Raw genomic sequence first — 16429 nt, forward strand, 5'->3', positions numbered from 1 at the left:
TCTGACTTTGAAGCACCCCTTTTGGAGTAATGGGTTTTTTCTCAGCCGATGACCTTGGAGGCCTCCACAATAAAAATCCCTCGCTACTGTCTTCCTCAAGACTTTAACCCCAGAGGTCTCAAGGTCAGCAACTATCATTTTGGCGGATGTGCAGGGTTGCTTGCTAACATCCCTGATGATTTTTCTCTCTAGATTGAGATATTTAGCATTTTCATCCACACTTAGGTTTGTTATGCACAAACTTGGAACTCTTTGTACTTTGTAATGATGCCTTGCACGGCTGTTCTACAGACTGTGAAGCATCTAGAGATTACAGTGTAGTCTTTCTCCATATTATAGGCCTCAATGATGTTCTTTCTGAGGTCCAGACAGATTTCCTTTATCTTCAGTATGCCTGTAAAGGCAGTCCCCTCTCAGACAGGTGTTCAAGTGCCTGTAGGCCTGTTCCTTGAAGTCTTTAGGTAAACAATCAATGCTGGTTGGGTGTTCAGGTGTTGTCTGGACATTAACTAACTGCAAAGGTGTGGCTTGAAAGGTGACAGGTTGGTCGTGTGTGTTTAAAAGCAAAAAAATCACATGGGGGCTATTAATTTTGACCACTCCACTTTTCACACAATTTGAGATTAAGCATTCCTAATAATATATTAACACTCCAAAATGCACCAGATTCTACATAATAACACTGGCGAATGTTTGATTTTTAAAATTTGATCAGGGATGAAAAATTTAGGGAGAATTTTAGAGTAATGTTCCAAAATTTCAGGGGGGCTAATAATTTTGGGCTTAACTGTAGATTTTTTATTTATCTTAATTCAAGAAATCTTGTCAAGTGAAATTATCTTGCTGCATGAACAGATACTTTCACTTGCTTTGAGTAGCCTACCTTTTACCTCAGATTTATCTTGTTTTTAGACACCCTTTTTTATTTTTTTCACTTTGAATTGAATCCCTGTATTTGAATTCCTTGTACAATTTTATTTTCATTGTGTATGGCCCTACCTCTCTTGCACCTGCACTCACTCTTATACATTTTTATGGTATTAAAATAAAATAAAGTTTATAATTTTTAAATATCTTTTGTTGCCATTTTTAATGTGCCCCGCTGGTTTAACGCTGGCCCCTCCTCGGCCCCCCTAGTCAAAATGGTCTTTAGCCGCCACTGCCCAAAGGCCTGCGGATGGTGCTATTGAGCAAAGGGTTGAATGATACTGTAACACTCACACACACATAGGCACACACACATCAACAGATTCACACGCACACACACGCACACACACACACACACACACACTTACTTTTATACACAAAATCAAACTCACACATGCACACACTCATTTATATACACATGAGCTGCAAGAGTAGGAGATATATACATATATTGCACAAATCGGAGATACAGTAAAGTTGACAAGCGTCATTTATTTTTCTGGAGAGAATGTGCAGAACTGAGCAGCAGTCATATTGTGTACCGCTATGCGGTGCATCTAGTTCTCTCCCATTTTAAGGAAGCACATTTTAATTAACACATTGTTAATTACTTGCATAGCCTTATAATGAAGAATTTACGAGACCTGTGTAGAACCAGAATCGGTTCTCCTGGGAACAAGCCAAACAATCCGGTTTAAAACTCAATTTTCTCTATGTTTTAAAAAAGGCATAGCAGAAGATCTATACTATAGTATGCTGAATACTAAAGATCCTGCACCAGATGAGGGTCATGAGCCTGAAGAGCAGAAGATCTACATAGCTGATCGCTGAAGATCCTGCACCAGATATGCTTCATGAGCCTGGAGAGCCTGGTAGAATTTATCTTGGGCCATGGCTCCTTTCCTCTCCATCATGCTTATGAGGATATGGTTCTTCTCTTGGCTGGTCGACTTGCTCTCCACCTGTTCCCTCTCCAGACGAGAGAGGACACTGTTACGCTCCAGGTAGATCAGGAGAGCTGGGAGGGCACCAAGACGCGTCTCCAGATCCCACTTGTGTTTGTTGAAAAACTCTGGGCCTGAAAATACATTATATGAAATATACATATAATATATTACATGAGACTACATTATTACGTAATGTAATATTTGGAGTGTGATTAATTCAAGGAAACAGTCCATAATTTGGGTTCAGTTTTGCCAAAAGTTAGTGATATATAAGCAACACAGCCAGAATTGAATCAAAATATACAATTACTTCAAAGCTACAGAACCACAGTGTAAACTGGCTGGGACTGTGGATCATCCAAAGCTATGATGTTTTTTTCCTCATTTACGCATGATCACCAGCATTGAGTCGCCATAACACTTTTGAGTTGAATTGCTGAACGGCTAGTTGGAGAATCCTGAGAAACAGTACACTGTATTTGTTCTACTGTAAATGTTTGTGATCGTGACTGCACCTATAAAATCTTGCTCTCCACAATAATGATTGATAACAGTCTAAACTGTCAAACAGGCTACTCTGTAAATGATCACAGAAGGATAGGGAATGGACAAAGACATAACTCCTTTTTGGATGCCAACCAGGCCTTGTCTATACTTAGGGACTGTGATGACGTCATAGCAGAGATGTGGAGAAAGAATGAACAAATAAACATGAGATTAGCCTGAAGTAGCCGTTTACATCCAATCTAATGTGGCAGTTTACATCTGTGTCTTCACTGTGTTTATTTCCCCTTGAGTTTTCTGTATTTGTCATTGATCCTGCATGTAACAAACTAGTATAATGATAAAGATGTAAAGACATGATATACTGACATAATTATCACTTACTTTACTTTGTCTGTCATCAAGGCTGACCTACTCACTAGTATCATAATCACACCTAGGTTGTTAATTTTTTACATGCTGTGGAACCCAAATGTGAAATGGCTGGCAGTGGGTCCTTACCTGCTCCTTGCTGTGCATTGGGCACTCCTCCGTTCACCATCCCTCCAGAGTGAGCCGCCACGTTCACGTTGACCCCACCTCCTCCTCCGGCCTGCAACGGGTTAGATGACTGAACCCCCACTGAGAGATAGAAATAGGGAGATGGAGAATGAAGGAATACGAGATGATGGAAGGGTGTCAGAGAGAGACATTAATGAAAGAAAGAAGGAAAGAGGGGAAAGAGTGATAATAACAGGAAGAAGAGAGGTTAGGAAGAAAGGGATACAAATGAAACAGTCACAGAGAAAGTGAAAGGGAGAAAAAGAACCAAGAGAGAGAGAAATAAACAATAAATGTACATAACTATTCACACATACTGTATACCAAAACAAGCATGTTATTATAGACTGTCAGTTATACTAGTGCTGTCAAAAATATCGCGTTATTAACGCGTTAACGCAAAACAATTTTAACGGCATTATTTTTTTTATCCGAGATTAACGCTCTTCCTGACCTGTAACAAGTTTTTTCATAAACTGCTGTGGCCACGTTAGAAAAACTACAGGACCCGGCTGTAAACCAGAAGCAAAACAGTAAGCGCGCCCCACAATGCCATTGTTTAGATGCCCAGCTGAAGACGTTAAAATGGACGCTGCTAACAAACTAATGAATGGAAAGTTTAGTTTTAAAACATTGCCACGGTCAGTTGATAAGAGCAAAGTTATCTGCATGTACTGTACTGTCGATGTGAACTTAGTTACCATCGTAGCAAGACTAGTTATTATTAGCCGCATTGAGAATTTGCAGGAAACTAAGAAGTCTAGGTAGAGCAGGCATTGGGGCAGCCGCAGTTGCACTAACGGGAGATTAGCCTACTGGACTCGGTAATGAGAACTATCTCGGGGTAACGTTATACTGTATGTGTGTGTGTGACATCCCTCTGGCTCTTCTCTCCCCTTCCTACTACTGCGTTATCGGTCTTGTGCCTGCGTGCGTGTGTGTATGTGCGTGTGTGTGTGCGCGCACGCGTTCATGCACATTCGGTGTGCTTGTGTGTGTGTGTGTTTGTGTGAGTGAGTGTGTGCATTCATGCACATTCGGTGTGTGTGTGAGAGAGAGAGGGAGAGAGAGAGAGAGAAGAACTATGTTTGAATTAGGCTTGAATTAGGCTACAACAATTCAGAGCTTTTTTATGCTATTGCAGTATCTGAACTTCTAGAGGAGAGATGTTTGTTTCTTGCTCAGTGGTGCTGCCAGCATTGTGTCGTCTGTCCCAATAGCCTATTTTTTGTCAGTATTACATGAATGGCTGTAACACTATACTGTGGTTTGCAATAAAAAAAAAAAAAAAAAAAAACATTTTCACAAAGCAAGCCTATCTACTTTACTTTGATATGAGTATTAAAATGATAAATCAAGGGAAATTTTGAACAGATAAAAATGTGCGATTAATATGCGATTAATCGCGAGTTAACTAGGACATTCATGAGATTAATCGCGATTACATTTTTTAATCGATTGACAGCACTAAGTTATACACTTACTTTTTGTCAGATCCTTCTCCAGGTTCATGGCCTGCTGGTTGTGGTTCATCTGCTGCAAGATGGCCACCATGACGCCCCCACAACGGCTGTTGCCACACAGATCCACCATCATGTCCACGGTATCGTCTATGTCGGCCTTCACCAACGAATTCCATTCAAACTTATCATCCTGGTCTCGTAGGCAGTGCTTAAACCTCTTAAAGTCAGCATCCGTGAGGTTGGACAGGGGCTTCCTCAGAACTTTGTTCAGGGCTGCGGTCATCGTGAGGTTCAGATTAAGTGTCTGCTACAACATAGTAAAAATAGAATTAATTCAACTCAACTCAACTCAACTCAACAATTGGTCCCACTCAAAATTCAAAGATTATAAAAGGCGGCACAAGACAGTTCCCCCTCAATTAGTGGAAGTTCCCAGACTGCAACAGCCCAAGTTACAGTAAGATATTCTTAAAGATAATATAAGCCTTACTAAACTTAATTTTGAAACTAGATGTACCGCAAAGAGGTACAACATATGACTGCCGCTCAGTCATGCACATTCTCACCACAAAAAGTAAAATCACGCTTGTCAATTTTGATTCATCTCCTAATCCATCCCCTTCTGCAACTTCTATGTATGTAAATGAGTCTGTGTGTGTGTTTTTTTATATGCGTGTGTATGTTTGTGTGTGTCAGTGTGTTTGTGTGTGTGTGTGTGTGTGTGTGTGTGTTTCTGCATCTTTATATGTGTGTGTGTGTGCATGCGTGGGCATAGTGTACAGTCACTACACATATATAAATGTATTGTTTGGTCTCCCATTAACCAAACGGATGGATCAAAACTAAAAACAATGGTTCCATGCTATATGGAACATGCCCACCAAGTACTGTGCACCCTGGTCCTTGAAATCATTGGGGGAAAATGACTGATGTGAAAAAAAGGAAAACAAAACACATGAAAAAAAAAACGTTGAATGAAAATGAACCCATAATCCCTAACTGTAGTTAGGACCATAACTTCCCATTTTAAGTTCAGCCCACATATTATTGTATTATTGAGTTGACTTCAAAACCAAAGTTGAGCAAGCAACATCTATGGACGTCCAAGACAAGTTGATATCACGTCAATCTATCCATGGATGTCTATTTGACAGCCAAAAATTAGTTGATAAATGACATTGAGACAATAGTCCAGCCTGGCCCGGTTCGGGACGTCTATAAACAACCAAAACTACTTAAATATACGTTCTACCAGGCCATAATTTAGACGTCTATTTGGCCCTGTACTTTTTGTTCTGTCAAAATGTAAAAACGTAAGACAACCAGCTGAGTTGATAAAACTGCATCATACCCTGTGTAAGTATCAAAATGACAACCCTTAGTTTGACACTTTACAGTGTTTCATCTTTGCTTTTAAAGACAACTCAATATCATGTGGGCTGAACTTAACTATTCGTGGGTTGTATATGTATATGTAAATAGTCAAGGTCAAGGTGTAATCAATGTTGATAATCAATGTTATACACCTGTGGAAAGGGAGCTGATGAAACCCATGAATTGTAAGTTATGGTCCTAACTTCAGCAGTTAGGGATTGTGGGTAAGTGTTACTTTCTTGTTTATTAGAAATAATGGGGGGGTCCGTTCATTGGATAAATGCATTCCCCAGTCCCAGGAGGCTTTTCTCCATTCTACATTAATCGGCTACTCTATATTTTTACTATAGTGGGTGTGTCATTCCACAGGTTAGTTATGCTCGCTACACCCTCTGCTGATGACGCATACTTGGCTCTGTTCAAAGATGGTGGAAATGCAGGCTGGTTAGACAGCACCAAGCTTCTAATAATTCTGGATGGAAGCAGTTAAAAAAACAGTTCTCTTTTGGTTGAAAAACGCCCACTGGGCGTCAACCGACAAAGAACAAATGTTGGATTGTGAGTGAGAGCAGGCCAGAAGTCGGTGGAAATAGTTATTATATATATTGTTATGTTATGTTTACTGTGCTCAATCTTAACTACGATTCAAATGGTTGGGGTCACATAGAATTTCACATTTCCCATTGTGGCCCTCAACTTTTGCATTTTTCATGCTTCTCTCATAAAAAGCCTTTTTATATATTATAATATATTATATTACCCCAATTTTTAAGCAGTAATGTATGGAGTGATATTTGTGTCATTTTAATGAAAACAAATACAATTTCAAGGAAACAAATGAGCAATGACAACAAAAATCAAGATCGATTTTTTGAAGTTTTTAAAATAAAAAAAAAATGTTGTTTGCAGACTAAAATGTTTTGCTCATCTAAAAATGTTGCTTGCAAATCATTACAATTTAAGTTCTAGTTTTACCTCCAAGTTAAACTGAAAAGTTTAGGACATCATAGAACAGGACATAATGGGCTTGCATTAAAAATACACAAAATATATTATATTTGATTATATATTTGATTATATTAGTATATTATAGTCATTATATTATACTTTAATACATATACACAAACGTAGTTCCCCTTTTTAAAACTTTTCTAGAAAACACACTGGGCATTAGTGTAAAACATGACACATAAAACAACATCATATTCAAAAGCATAATTGTTTCATTGTAGTCAACCATTTCTTTTCTTTCTGTATGGTCCGGTAGCAAATACCCTGCAGCATTGTGTTATTTTTTTCTGTCTTTGCGGCCCAGTAACACTGGAAAATAGCACACAATCAAAGGTGTTCCACAGTCCGTGAACATTTGGGGTGGCTTTCCCCCAGCCCAACATATCTCTCCTGGATATTTTTTTAAATCACCAGGTTTGAAACGAAGACCATGTCCACAAAAATATCTCTGTTTTAGAAATACCCGGCTACATATGGACATGGCTAAAGAGTTGAGTCTGTGATTTAACTATGCACAGTAAGAACAGGAACCGAATTGTTGGATGGATTGAATCCATTGACGTGACAAATCTAGTCAAGGCCTACATCACAATTATTGGAGGTGAACAGGTTAAAGGTTACATTTCAAAAGCTGTAAATCTACTGCCTTTTACGCTCAGAAAATTATAACATTAACTTACTGAGTGTCAAGCTTCCAAGGTAGTGTAGAAATTCCAAAGAACAAGGTGTGTTGCTCACTGTTTTTTTTTATGTCAGCTGAAGAAAAAAAAAAACTTGTTGTTCCAGAGATTCCAGTTCATATCTAAAGCCTGATGTGATCTTGGGCTGTCCCGATCAAAGACTACGCCTTTATGGGGCAAATAACCATATGTAGTCACTTCCGCACACACTGAAAATTCCCTCCCCCTGCCTCCATTTGGAGTTGTAGAGTCATGTGGTTTTCTCTCAGCCAATTAGGGAAGATCAAGCTATCTTACAAATATTGACATCATAGCATCTGACCAATCAGCAGTGGACTACAGCACCTCAAACACAACCATCTGGCAGAAATCACATATTTTAGGTTTTTGAACCTGGCTCATCCCACAACTATCATAATAGCATCAAAACTAAACATTGTAAGTTGATGTAACTCACACATTATTTGGTTGAATAGTTGTGTTAAAGATTGAGATTGTTGTTATTTGCATAGCATTTTTAAAAATGAACTTATTGTTTGGCTAAAAACTAAATGCACTATATTTGATCATACGCCCTATTCACATAAGTGGCACAAGTGTCCATTTTTACACATATGCCTGATGTATGTATCTTTTTAAAATATAATTAAATGGCACACAGGTGCTTATTGTTAGTGTGAGACCTAGTACTGTGTGCATTTATTTTAATGACTCAATACTAGTTAGTGATAAAACACAATTATGAGCAAATATAAGTGGTAATTTAGTGATTATAGTTGTATTTCTCTTTTTTATACACTGGTACATAGGAGTATAGCATTCATAGTACTAGGCACCTGTGAATGCCATTCATGCCATTTAATTATATTAAAAAGATACATGGTACACGAGTCCATGTACCAAGTTTGGTTTTGATACATGCAGGGGTTGCTGAGATATAGGCTCACTTTCTGTCTGGCGGCTTCGCAAAATTGGCAAAAATGGGCAAAATTGGCTGTTACGGGCGAACGGTAAAAGTTCAGAATAAAAAACTGAAATGGGTTGGTGAGGCATCAGCTGAGGATGCTCTGTGTCAAGTATGGTGTTGATCGGAGATTTTTTTTTCAAATTCACCCTCTGTTTTTTTTCCTCCCAGACGGGCAAGGACATATATTTTTAATGTCCTGAAACATCCCCCATTAACTTTCTGAAGTTAAAATGTAGAATTTCCAAAGATTTCAATGAGTGCCCTATAAAGGGCTACCATTATGAAATATATATGGCAATATATTTGGTTGGTCCTATACTTTGTACTGTGTGTGATGTCCAAGGATGGCCCCTGCCTTGCAAACAAAGATAGTTTGACAAATATCTGAAGATGTCAAAGAGTGAAACATACAGTATTACTTATAGATATTGACATCTCACAATGTAACAGCAGTTGCAATGTAGGCTATGCATAGCCACATAGAAAGGAATAGCAGAACAAATGTAAGGATATTTTTTTATCATACAGTCTACATACTGTACATCAGACCATTATGTAAGGGATAACGTATAGAACGCCAGTCATTATCAGGAAAAAGTCCCGACATGGCGAATAGGACCCTGGTGCCCCAACACTTACACTCAACAAATGATGTGTTCTGCTATTCCTTTCTATGTGGCTATGCATTGCCTACATTGCAACTGCTGTTACATTGTGAGATGTGAGGTTACATTTTAAGCGTACCTAACTCTCAAGAGAACAGAGAGACTAAACAGCATAGGGCCTACTTATCTCCCAGAGGTTATCCACAACATATTTGTTATATTTCTATTTTTCAAGTATCTTAAAAAGAGAACATTTAGTGGTGTGTGTGTGTGTGTGTGTGTGTGTGTGTGTGTGCGCGCGTGTTTGCATTGGTGTGCATGCGTTTGTCACTCTGGCATCTAAATTATGACATATACGATATGTATGCTGATAATACAAAACAACACCCAAGAGTTTCATTTAATTAGTCTGGCTGGACTCCAAGGCCCAACCCTGTGCATTGTTGTAGAACAGGACCAGGTAGAATAAATTAGGACTATAGCTATAGCCTACAAGTGTGAATTGTTTGCCTTATAGCTAATATCTAGATATTGTGCATGATTAAGAGTGAGGCTGTTAGCCATACTACAGATTTGTCCTGTATGGACCATGACAGTGAGTCCTCCGGTCTCACCCATTGTATTGTTTGTATGCTAATCAGGCACATGGAGACGACGGGAGTGTAATTTTCTCTATTATGCTAATTTGATCAATATTTTAATCAATCAAGCAGTCAGTCTGCCCGTCAGTCAGTCTGAAAGTCATTAGATGCAGCCACATTTCCTCAGCCCTGGTAGCCTGGCTAGCGCCTACCACTTCTCAAATGAGACGTGGTCTGGCAACCAGTCGTTCATTTTCTCGTATTTGAAAAAATGCCCAGATCCGTTCATTGGGCGCCATGGATGTCTATCAAATGCGTCTATGCATAGGTCATCATGGTCTTGCTTTCTCACCTGTTCTGTGATTGGCCACCAACATCAGGCGAAAATGTGGGTGTTAGTTTCCAGGCTGCCTTAGCAGCGTGAAAGAAATCACCGTGCAAGGCAGGATGGGAACACCCAGGCTACAGCCCTGGTTCATCTCAGTTAAAATGCAGTACGCCGCTGACCAAGAGAAATCTGGTCAGAAATCCATGGTGAGTTGTTTATAGTTATTTTAAGGGTGCATTATCAACAGTGAAATGGAACAGGACCGATGCGCTGTGTGATGCTTGGCTGCTTGCTGTTGTTTAAATGATGTTACGGCCAAAACACACCCATGACTGATTAAGAGACATACTGTAAGGTCCACCTTCTTATGCCATGCGGCGGACGTTTCAAAAAGTCTGCCGCTCACTTTTTCTCCTAGAAGCCCCCTTTGATGTCCGTGTGTGCGTGTGCCTGTGTACTGTGATCCTGTCAACCCTGAATTTAATGTCTACAGCAACTGGTTTTGTTATACACGCCTTGTGCAATAACTTCCATTGCTATGAAACATGCTGTTTATTTATTATTTTTTTTAAACAAAACAAAATCCAGTGGCATTTGTCATGATCCACCTCACTGTGATCGTATAATTTAATTTTAATTTACCACTACACCCCCACTTTCAACTTCCCCAAAGGAATCATCAACTCAAGCTTAAAAACAGCAAATGATTGTGAGCTGTGGCACTCTGAATAGTTTAGGTTAAAATGTATGACAACCAAGGAAGAAGTAAGCTGATAACAAAAGTTATCCCAGAGCCAATTTTTATTAGACATTCCCTGGTTATCCGTTCGACTTCGAACTAAGCTCGTGGCCCGCATGGATAAAAACATTTGCATGCTTTAGAATGGCAGAAGCCAAACTAAAGGACTATAAAGAGGTAAAGCAGGCTTTTCATGGACATTCTATAACATTATTTATGAGTTGCATCCTTGTAGCTTACTAGAGGAACAATAGGCTACAGGCAGAGGTCTGCCCTCTCTGAGTGCTTTTCTAGTTTCCTATTGAATCTATGAACTCTTCAATAAACATAAATGATGTGGCCCAGATGTGGTAGATTCTGTGGCAGTGTGTGTGTGTGAGAGAGAGAGAGAGAGAGAGAGAGAGAGTGAGAGTGAGAGAGAGAGAGAGAGAGAGAGAGAGAGAGAGAGAGAGAGAGAGTGTGTCCGTGTGTGTGAGAGAGATGTACTGTACTGACTGATACTTGGTATCAGTCTCATCTTATAGTTGACATCATCTCTCTGAACAAGGTCACCTGTCCCAGTTAAACTTGCCATCACAGTGTGTTTCATTTTGTCACCAGAGTTACATTTTGACAAAGGATTGTTAGATTTTGATAGCAGAGTTTAGGTACTGATAGTAGAATTTCAATTTGACATATATGTGAAAGGTGTATTTCCTAGTGTTGTGTTATGTTTACTTTTGTGTAGAGTTTTGGCACAGTGAGCAAAGTTTTGCCAAATGTTCTCAAGCAACGGGCAAAAACTGTAAAACATTATCTAAAATATAAAAGTCTACGTCAGGTACTATTAGTTGGAGACACAACAATGTTTAGACATTATTATTAAGTTAAGTAATTTGTGTGTTTTCTTACCTTGGTTCTCAAATACAGAATCCCTTTCTATGGTCTCTAATGCTTCAAAATCTCAGTGCATTTCTGTGACAAATGCTTTGAAGAGAGAATAAGGAAGGATACAACTGTTTGTCAAGTCAAGACAGGTTACTTTTATTTACATACTGTAGTGCATCAGCCAATGGATTGTGCAAACCCACGAGACTGTAACGTCTACTGAGCAGACCGGGTGAGCTACATGCTAAGACAGGCAAAGTGCCTGTAGGCCCATTTGTTTGGAACATGCTGATGTTCGGCATTACATTTGTCTTCAACTCCTGATGCCACCTTGAGCTGTTAGCAGGGGCGTCTAGACACCTTTGAAGGGGCAGGGGCTCAAAGAGCACATGGAACAATTTTTTTCAGAAAACATGTTAACTTTATTTAAAACTTAATTTATGTATTCATTATTAAATAAATTAGCTTAAATAAATACTTAAGTATTCATTCACTAACTTCAGCTTCTGTCTCAACCTCCTCATCTGATCTGGCAATTCTGCCCTCAAAATGAATACTCTTTATAATATATAACTGATAGAAAAATATAAAAGTTTGCTTTTATATGTCTTATGATCAAGCGTTAAAATGTTCAAATCCATACAACACAGTTTTACCAGGAATAGAAAAATGTTTTCTAAATACTGAGGTGTCGTGGTGACGCCCATTGTTGGCTAAGAAATATTGTGGATATATGGACATTTCCTTACGAATACCTACACTTTCTCACCTGGACCGTGTCGTAAGCTGTGCTCTCCACAGAGCACCAGCCGCACATTATTTCCTGAGTGAATGAGCCATTTTGTAGTGCGGTTCGAAATCCAACTGAAATTTGTGCTCAGTACCTTTGTGCCCTACAAAATCGACGCCTGATATGCCAAAATGTAGTGTACAGGAGTTACGCTAATTGACCTAGACAAAATTGTAATACAGTTACACAGAATCAAACAGATTTCAGGTGAATAAGGCAATTGTCTGTTAAATTGACAATCCTGTTACACTAAAATAAATCACAAAAAAAAAAAAAAAAAAATCCCATGTTGGTCAGTTGAATAGACATGAAGAAGCAGAGAAAGAGAAATGAAACATCAGGCAGATTTTATAAACTAGATTTCCCCTTGTCTAAAGTCTGACACGATTTGGAGTGTACTGTACAGTATAACTAGCATTTGCTCCCTTGTAATTAGCCTAGAAATGACATCAATGAATGTGTTTGGTTTCAATAGATCATAACAGTAGGTGTAGATCAGAAAGACAATGAGGTGAGATTGTGCGTACTTGTGATTAGTTTGCGTTATTATTATTATTATTATTATTATCATCATCATTATTTTCATTATTATCATTATTATTATTATCATTATTGAAGTTCAAGTTCAAAGAGTTCATATACAGCAAGGAAGGCAAATTTCTCTGTGCAATGAAATACTTTAATTGCTGTCCACACTAACGTCAAGTTATATATAAAGATAAAAATATATACAATACATACATACAATAAATACATACAATGCATACATAAATACAATAAATACAATACAATAAGAGCAGTGGCAAGTGTATCAAGTGTCAACTATCTAGTATGTACAAAAATGTGTTTTGAGTGTGAGTGTGAGCGTGAGCGTGTGCGTGTGCGTGTGTGAGGGAGTGAGGGAGTGAGGGAGTGAGAGATTGAGATGTAGTAGGGGGTTGAACTTTTGTATGTCTGTATGTTTTATATTACTTTTATTATGTCCTGCCAGGGACTGCAGATGTAAATTAGCCCCAGGCTAACTCTGGTACAATACATGAAATGGCAACATTTATGTTTGAAATTGTACATGGTCCCTAATAAAAACTAAATAAACAAATAAATAAAAAAAGTGTTGGATGTGCACGTGCAATGAATATTGTGCAAAAAAATTACGTCACGATTAATCTTACCTTGGAGTTCAGAAGAGTCTTTATTTAGTACACTTGCAACTTCCCCAGAGGGATCAACAACTGATGATGGTCTGCGTGAAAGCAGCAAATGAGTTTAAGCACATTTCATTTACAAGAATGAGCCAGGATGCACAGCAGGAAGTGGGTTAGCCAATAGCTGAAGGCCTCAGTGTAACCTGCGTTGTGTGTTGATATTTGAACGCCGAGCTGATGTAAACTCCACATAAAACCATTCAGGGGACTGAACACTGCTCATGACCTGGACATACACTTGTTATTCAAACCTTTTTAGTTCTTTACAAGAAAAGGAATGCCTTCATTCATGATCAGCTGACTTTACAGTAAACAGACAAAAAGCAAAGTTTGCCCAAATAATATGGTATTTAATCAAAAGGAAATATGTGAGGGAGATGAGAGAGAGAGAGAGAGAGAGAGAGAGAGAGAGAGAGAGAGAGAGAGAGAGAGAGAGAGAGAGAGAGAGACCGACACCTGATCCAGACTGTAAAAAAACAGTTGAGTGGGGGGACAAGCATTGGACTTTAACATGTTGAAGAGGATGTAGAGTGTTTGTGGTTTTCCTGTGCATCTGTGAGAAGTAGCCTACGTGACAAATGAGTGTTGAGGGAGGACAGAATGTCATATATGCTCATCTTTTGCTCAGCAACACAACACGTTTGGAAACATTTGCTGTGATATTTGAACACTGTGCTGACGTAAACTCCACAATTACCATTTAGGGGACTGAACACTGCTCATGATCTGGACATAAACTTGTTATTTAAACCTTTCTAAAAACTAAAATATTTTTAGTTCTTTACAACAAATGCAATGCCTTCATTCATGATCAGCTGACATTATCAGTAAACAGACAACAAGCAAAGTTTGGGAAAATAATATGCTGTTTAATCAAAAGGAAATATGAGAGAGAGAGAGAGAGAGAGAGAGAGAGAGAGGCACCTGACCAGACGGGACAAAATCTGTCATACATGGACAAATCTCTGCTTCAATCAAAGTTTCATTTTGTGTCAAGCCTTGTTAGATCATGTATCAGAATATTAGTGCCCCTATACCATTCCATTAAAAATGCCATTTGGCCCGAAACTGACAACACGGACAAGCTTAAAGGTGCATGGCATTGTAGCCATGAGTGTTGAGGGAGGACAGAATGTACAGAACATATGTGACTCTCCACGGCGAAACCAGTCGCTTGTCGTGACAGTCGTTTCCGAGAAAAATGACCATTTATGTTATGTGTGCTAAAACTCGTGGATTTTTTTTGTGTGTGTTTTGAAACAGTAGGAGGTCTACACTGTCCGGCCGTGAATACATTAGGGTGTCACGTCACTTGTAGTTGTAGTCCATTTATGAAATGAAACGAGCAATTACGTTTTTTTTTAAATAAGGCGAAATAGGGTCTGATATTTTCACAGTTAGTAGATTATTACAGTATGCAGACTGAAAAATATTTTGGTGGATAAGATCGCTAGTATAGCTGCGTAGTATTTATTTGAAAAGTCCGTCTATGGGACTTAACATTGGAGCTGCTCTTCGATAGGAACGCAACCGCTTGGGGCGCTGGTTTTCACTTTCCCTCCCTATATAGGACGATAAACACACACCTTGACCGCATTTCGTTCTATAGTAATGCGCTAACACCAAACTAGCACACAAGTTAGATTGGCTGCGTCTCGTTGTTGCATGGCAACCATTCATATGGAGGGAATATATTTCTTGGCGGAAGAATGATTATCTATGAATACATCGTTACTTTTTCATTGCTGTGCCTTTGTTTCATGAAATCTTGCTAGATCGACGTGGTAACCGTTTTAGAAAAGCAATAAGCCACTCGAGTCTGTGCTTTATATGCGTTGTGCCTAACAACGCCCCTTAGCTGTTCGATTAGGCCTATAGCCTACAGTATAAAGCACGGCCTCTCGGGGCTTATTGCTTAAATCACTAATGGTTCAAAAACGACAGTCCTTTGACGCTTGTATTGTATTGTACTATTGTACAAGCCCCATACTGAGCAATGAATATTTAAGTCATAATTAATATGCAACAACTTACTTAATAACAATACGAATAAAGGGTAATTAGGAGTTTACATAGGGGGAATTCTTAATTAAGAGTCTAGTAAGGTAAGAATAAGGTCTTGCAGAATAAGGTATTAATTAGTGACTTATAATGACTAACAAATGGTTAGTATGCTACTAATACACATGTTAGTAAGCAGCTAACTAATGGTGTATATGTGTGTCTTAATATAAAGTGTTACCAACATGGTAATATTCCCTTTGCCCTTAGGCATGCACATTTTTGCCCTTATTGTGCTTTGTAGATCAGCTATGCCACCAAGAACAAAAGGAACGTACACAAAACTTTTTTCATTGTGCAGAGTAGGCAAAATAGATAGCCACTCAAACTGGCAACTAGGCTACAACTGGTGACTAGGCTTTCACATGCGGATTCTAATGTGTGTTAATAGCATAGCCTACTGTACGTTAACTGTTAAGATATTACCCAGGATATGGTCACAGCTAAATCTAGCTTCTGTAATCTTTTAACTAAGGTTAGGACTCATGTTGAATAGGGATATGCCACACTGGCATATCACAGAATAGAAGTCACATCATTGTTAATTGAGCTACCAATCTTGCAGTCGCAATAAACAATGGATTCTAGACATTTTCCTGTTCCTATATTCTATTCATGTAGGCTATCTGTGAATGTAGCCTGAACAACAAAGAAATAAAAGATAAACTATGGTGCATTTACTCATTTGAAATGACACATTGTGAGACACTTATCTCTTCATTGATCTCATTCCAGAAAGATTTTCTTTGACTTGTTAGTTTCTGAACATTTATTTTATCTAGGGCTGGGACTCGATTAAAAAAAATAATCGAATTAATTAGAACCTTTGTAATTAATTAA

At 38.6% G+C, this 16429-nt stretch overlaps 1 protein-coding gene across 3 annotated transcripts; it reads right to left on the minus strand.

The window, feature by feature from the left end:
- Window positions 1–1394: 1394 nt before the first annotated feature.
- Window positions 1395–11613, minus strand: LOC134085247 (uncharacterized). Of its 3 annotated transcripts, none has more exons than XM_062539937.1 (4): window positions 11558–11613; window positions 4403–4685; window positions 2880–2999; window positions 1395–2005 (listed from the first exon to the last, which is right to left on the minus strand). In XM_062539937.1, the coding sequence occupies exons 2-4, from the start codon at window positions 4662–4664 to the stop codon at window positions 1740–1742; spliced, it is 648 nt and encodes a 215-aa protein (XP_062395921.1). In that variant the 5' UTR covers window positions 4665–4685; window positions 11558–11613; the 3' UTR covers window positions 1395–1739. The 3 variants fall into 3 exon arrangements, with proteins under 3 accessions (XP_062395921.1, XP_062395919.1, XP_062395920.1); XM_062539935.1 differs by lacking the exon at window positions 11558–11613 and adding an exon at window positions 7447–7573 and having other exon boundaries at window positions 4403–4688; XM_062539936.1 differs by lacking the exon at window positions 11558–11613 and adding an exon at window positions 7447–7513.
- Window positions 11614–16429: the final 4816 nt, after the last annotated feature.

Source organism: Sardina pilchardus, chromosome 1 (genome assembly GCF_963854185.1).
Source record: "Sardina pilchardus chromosome 1, fSarPil1.1, whole genome shotgun sequence".
Taxonomy (NCBI): domain Eukaryota; kingdom Metazoa; phylum Chordata; class Actinopteri; order Clupeiformes; family Clupeidae; genus Sardina; species Sardina pilchardus.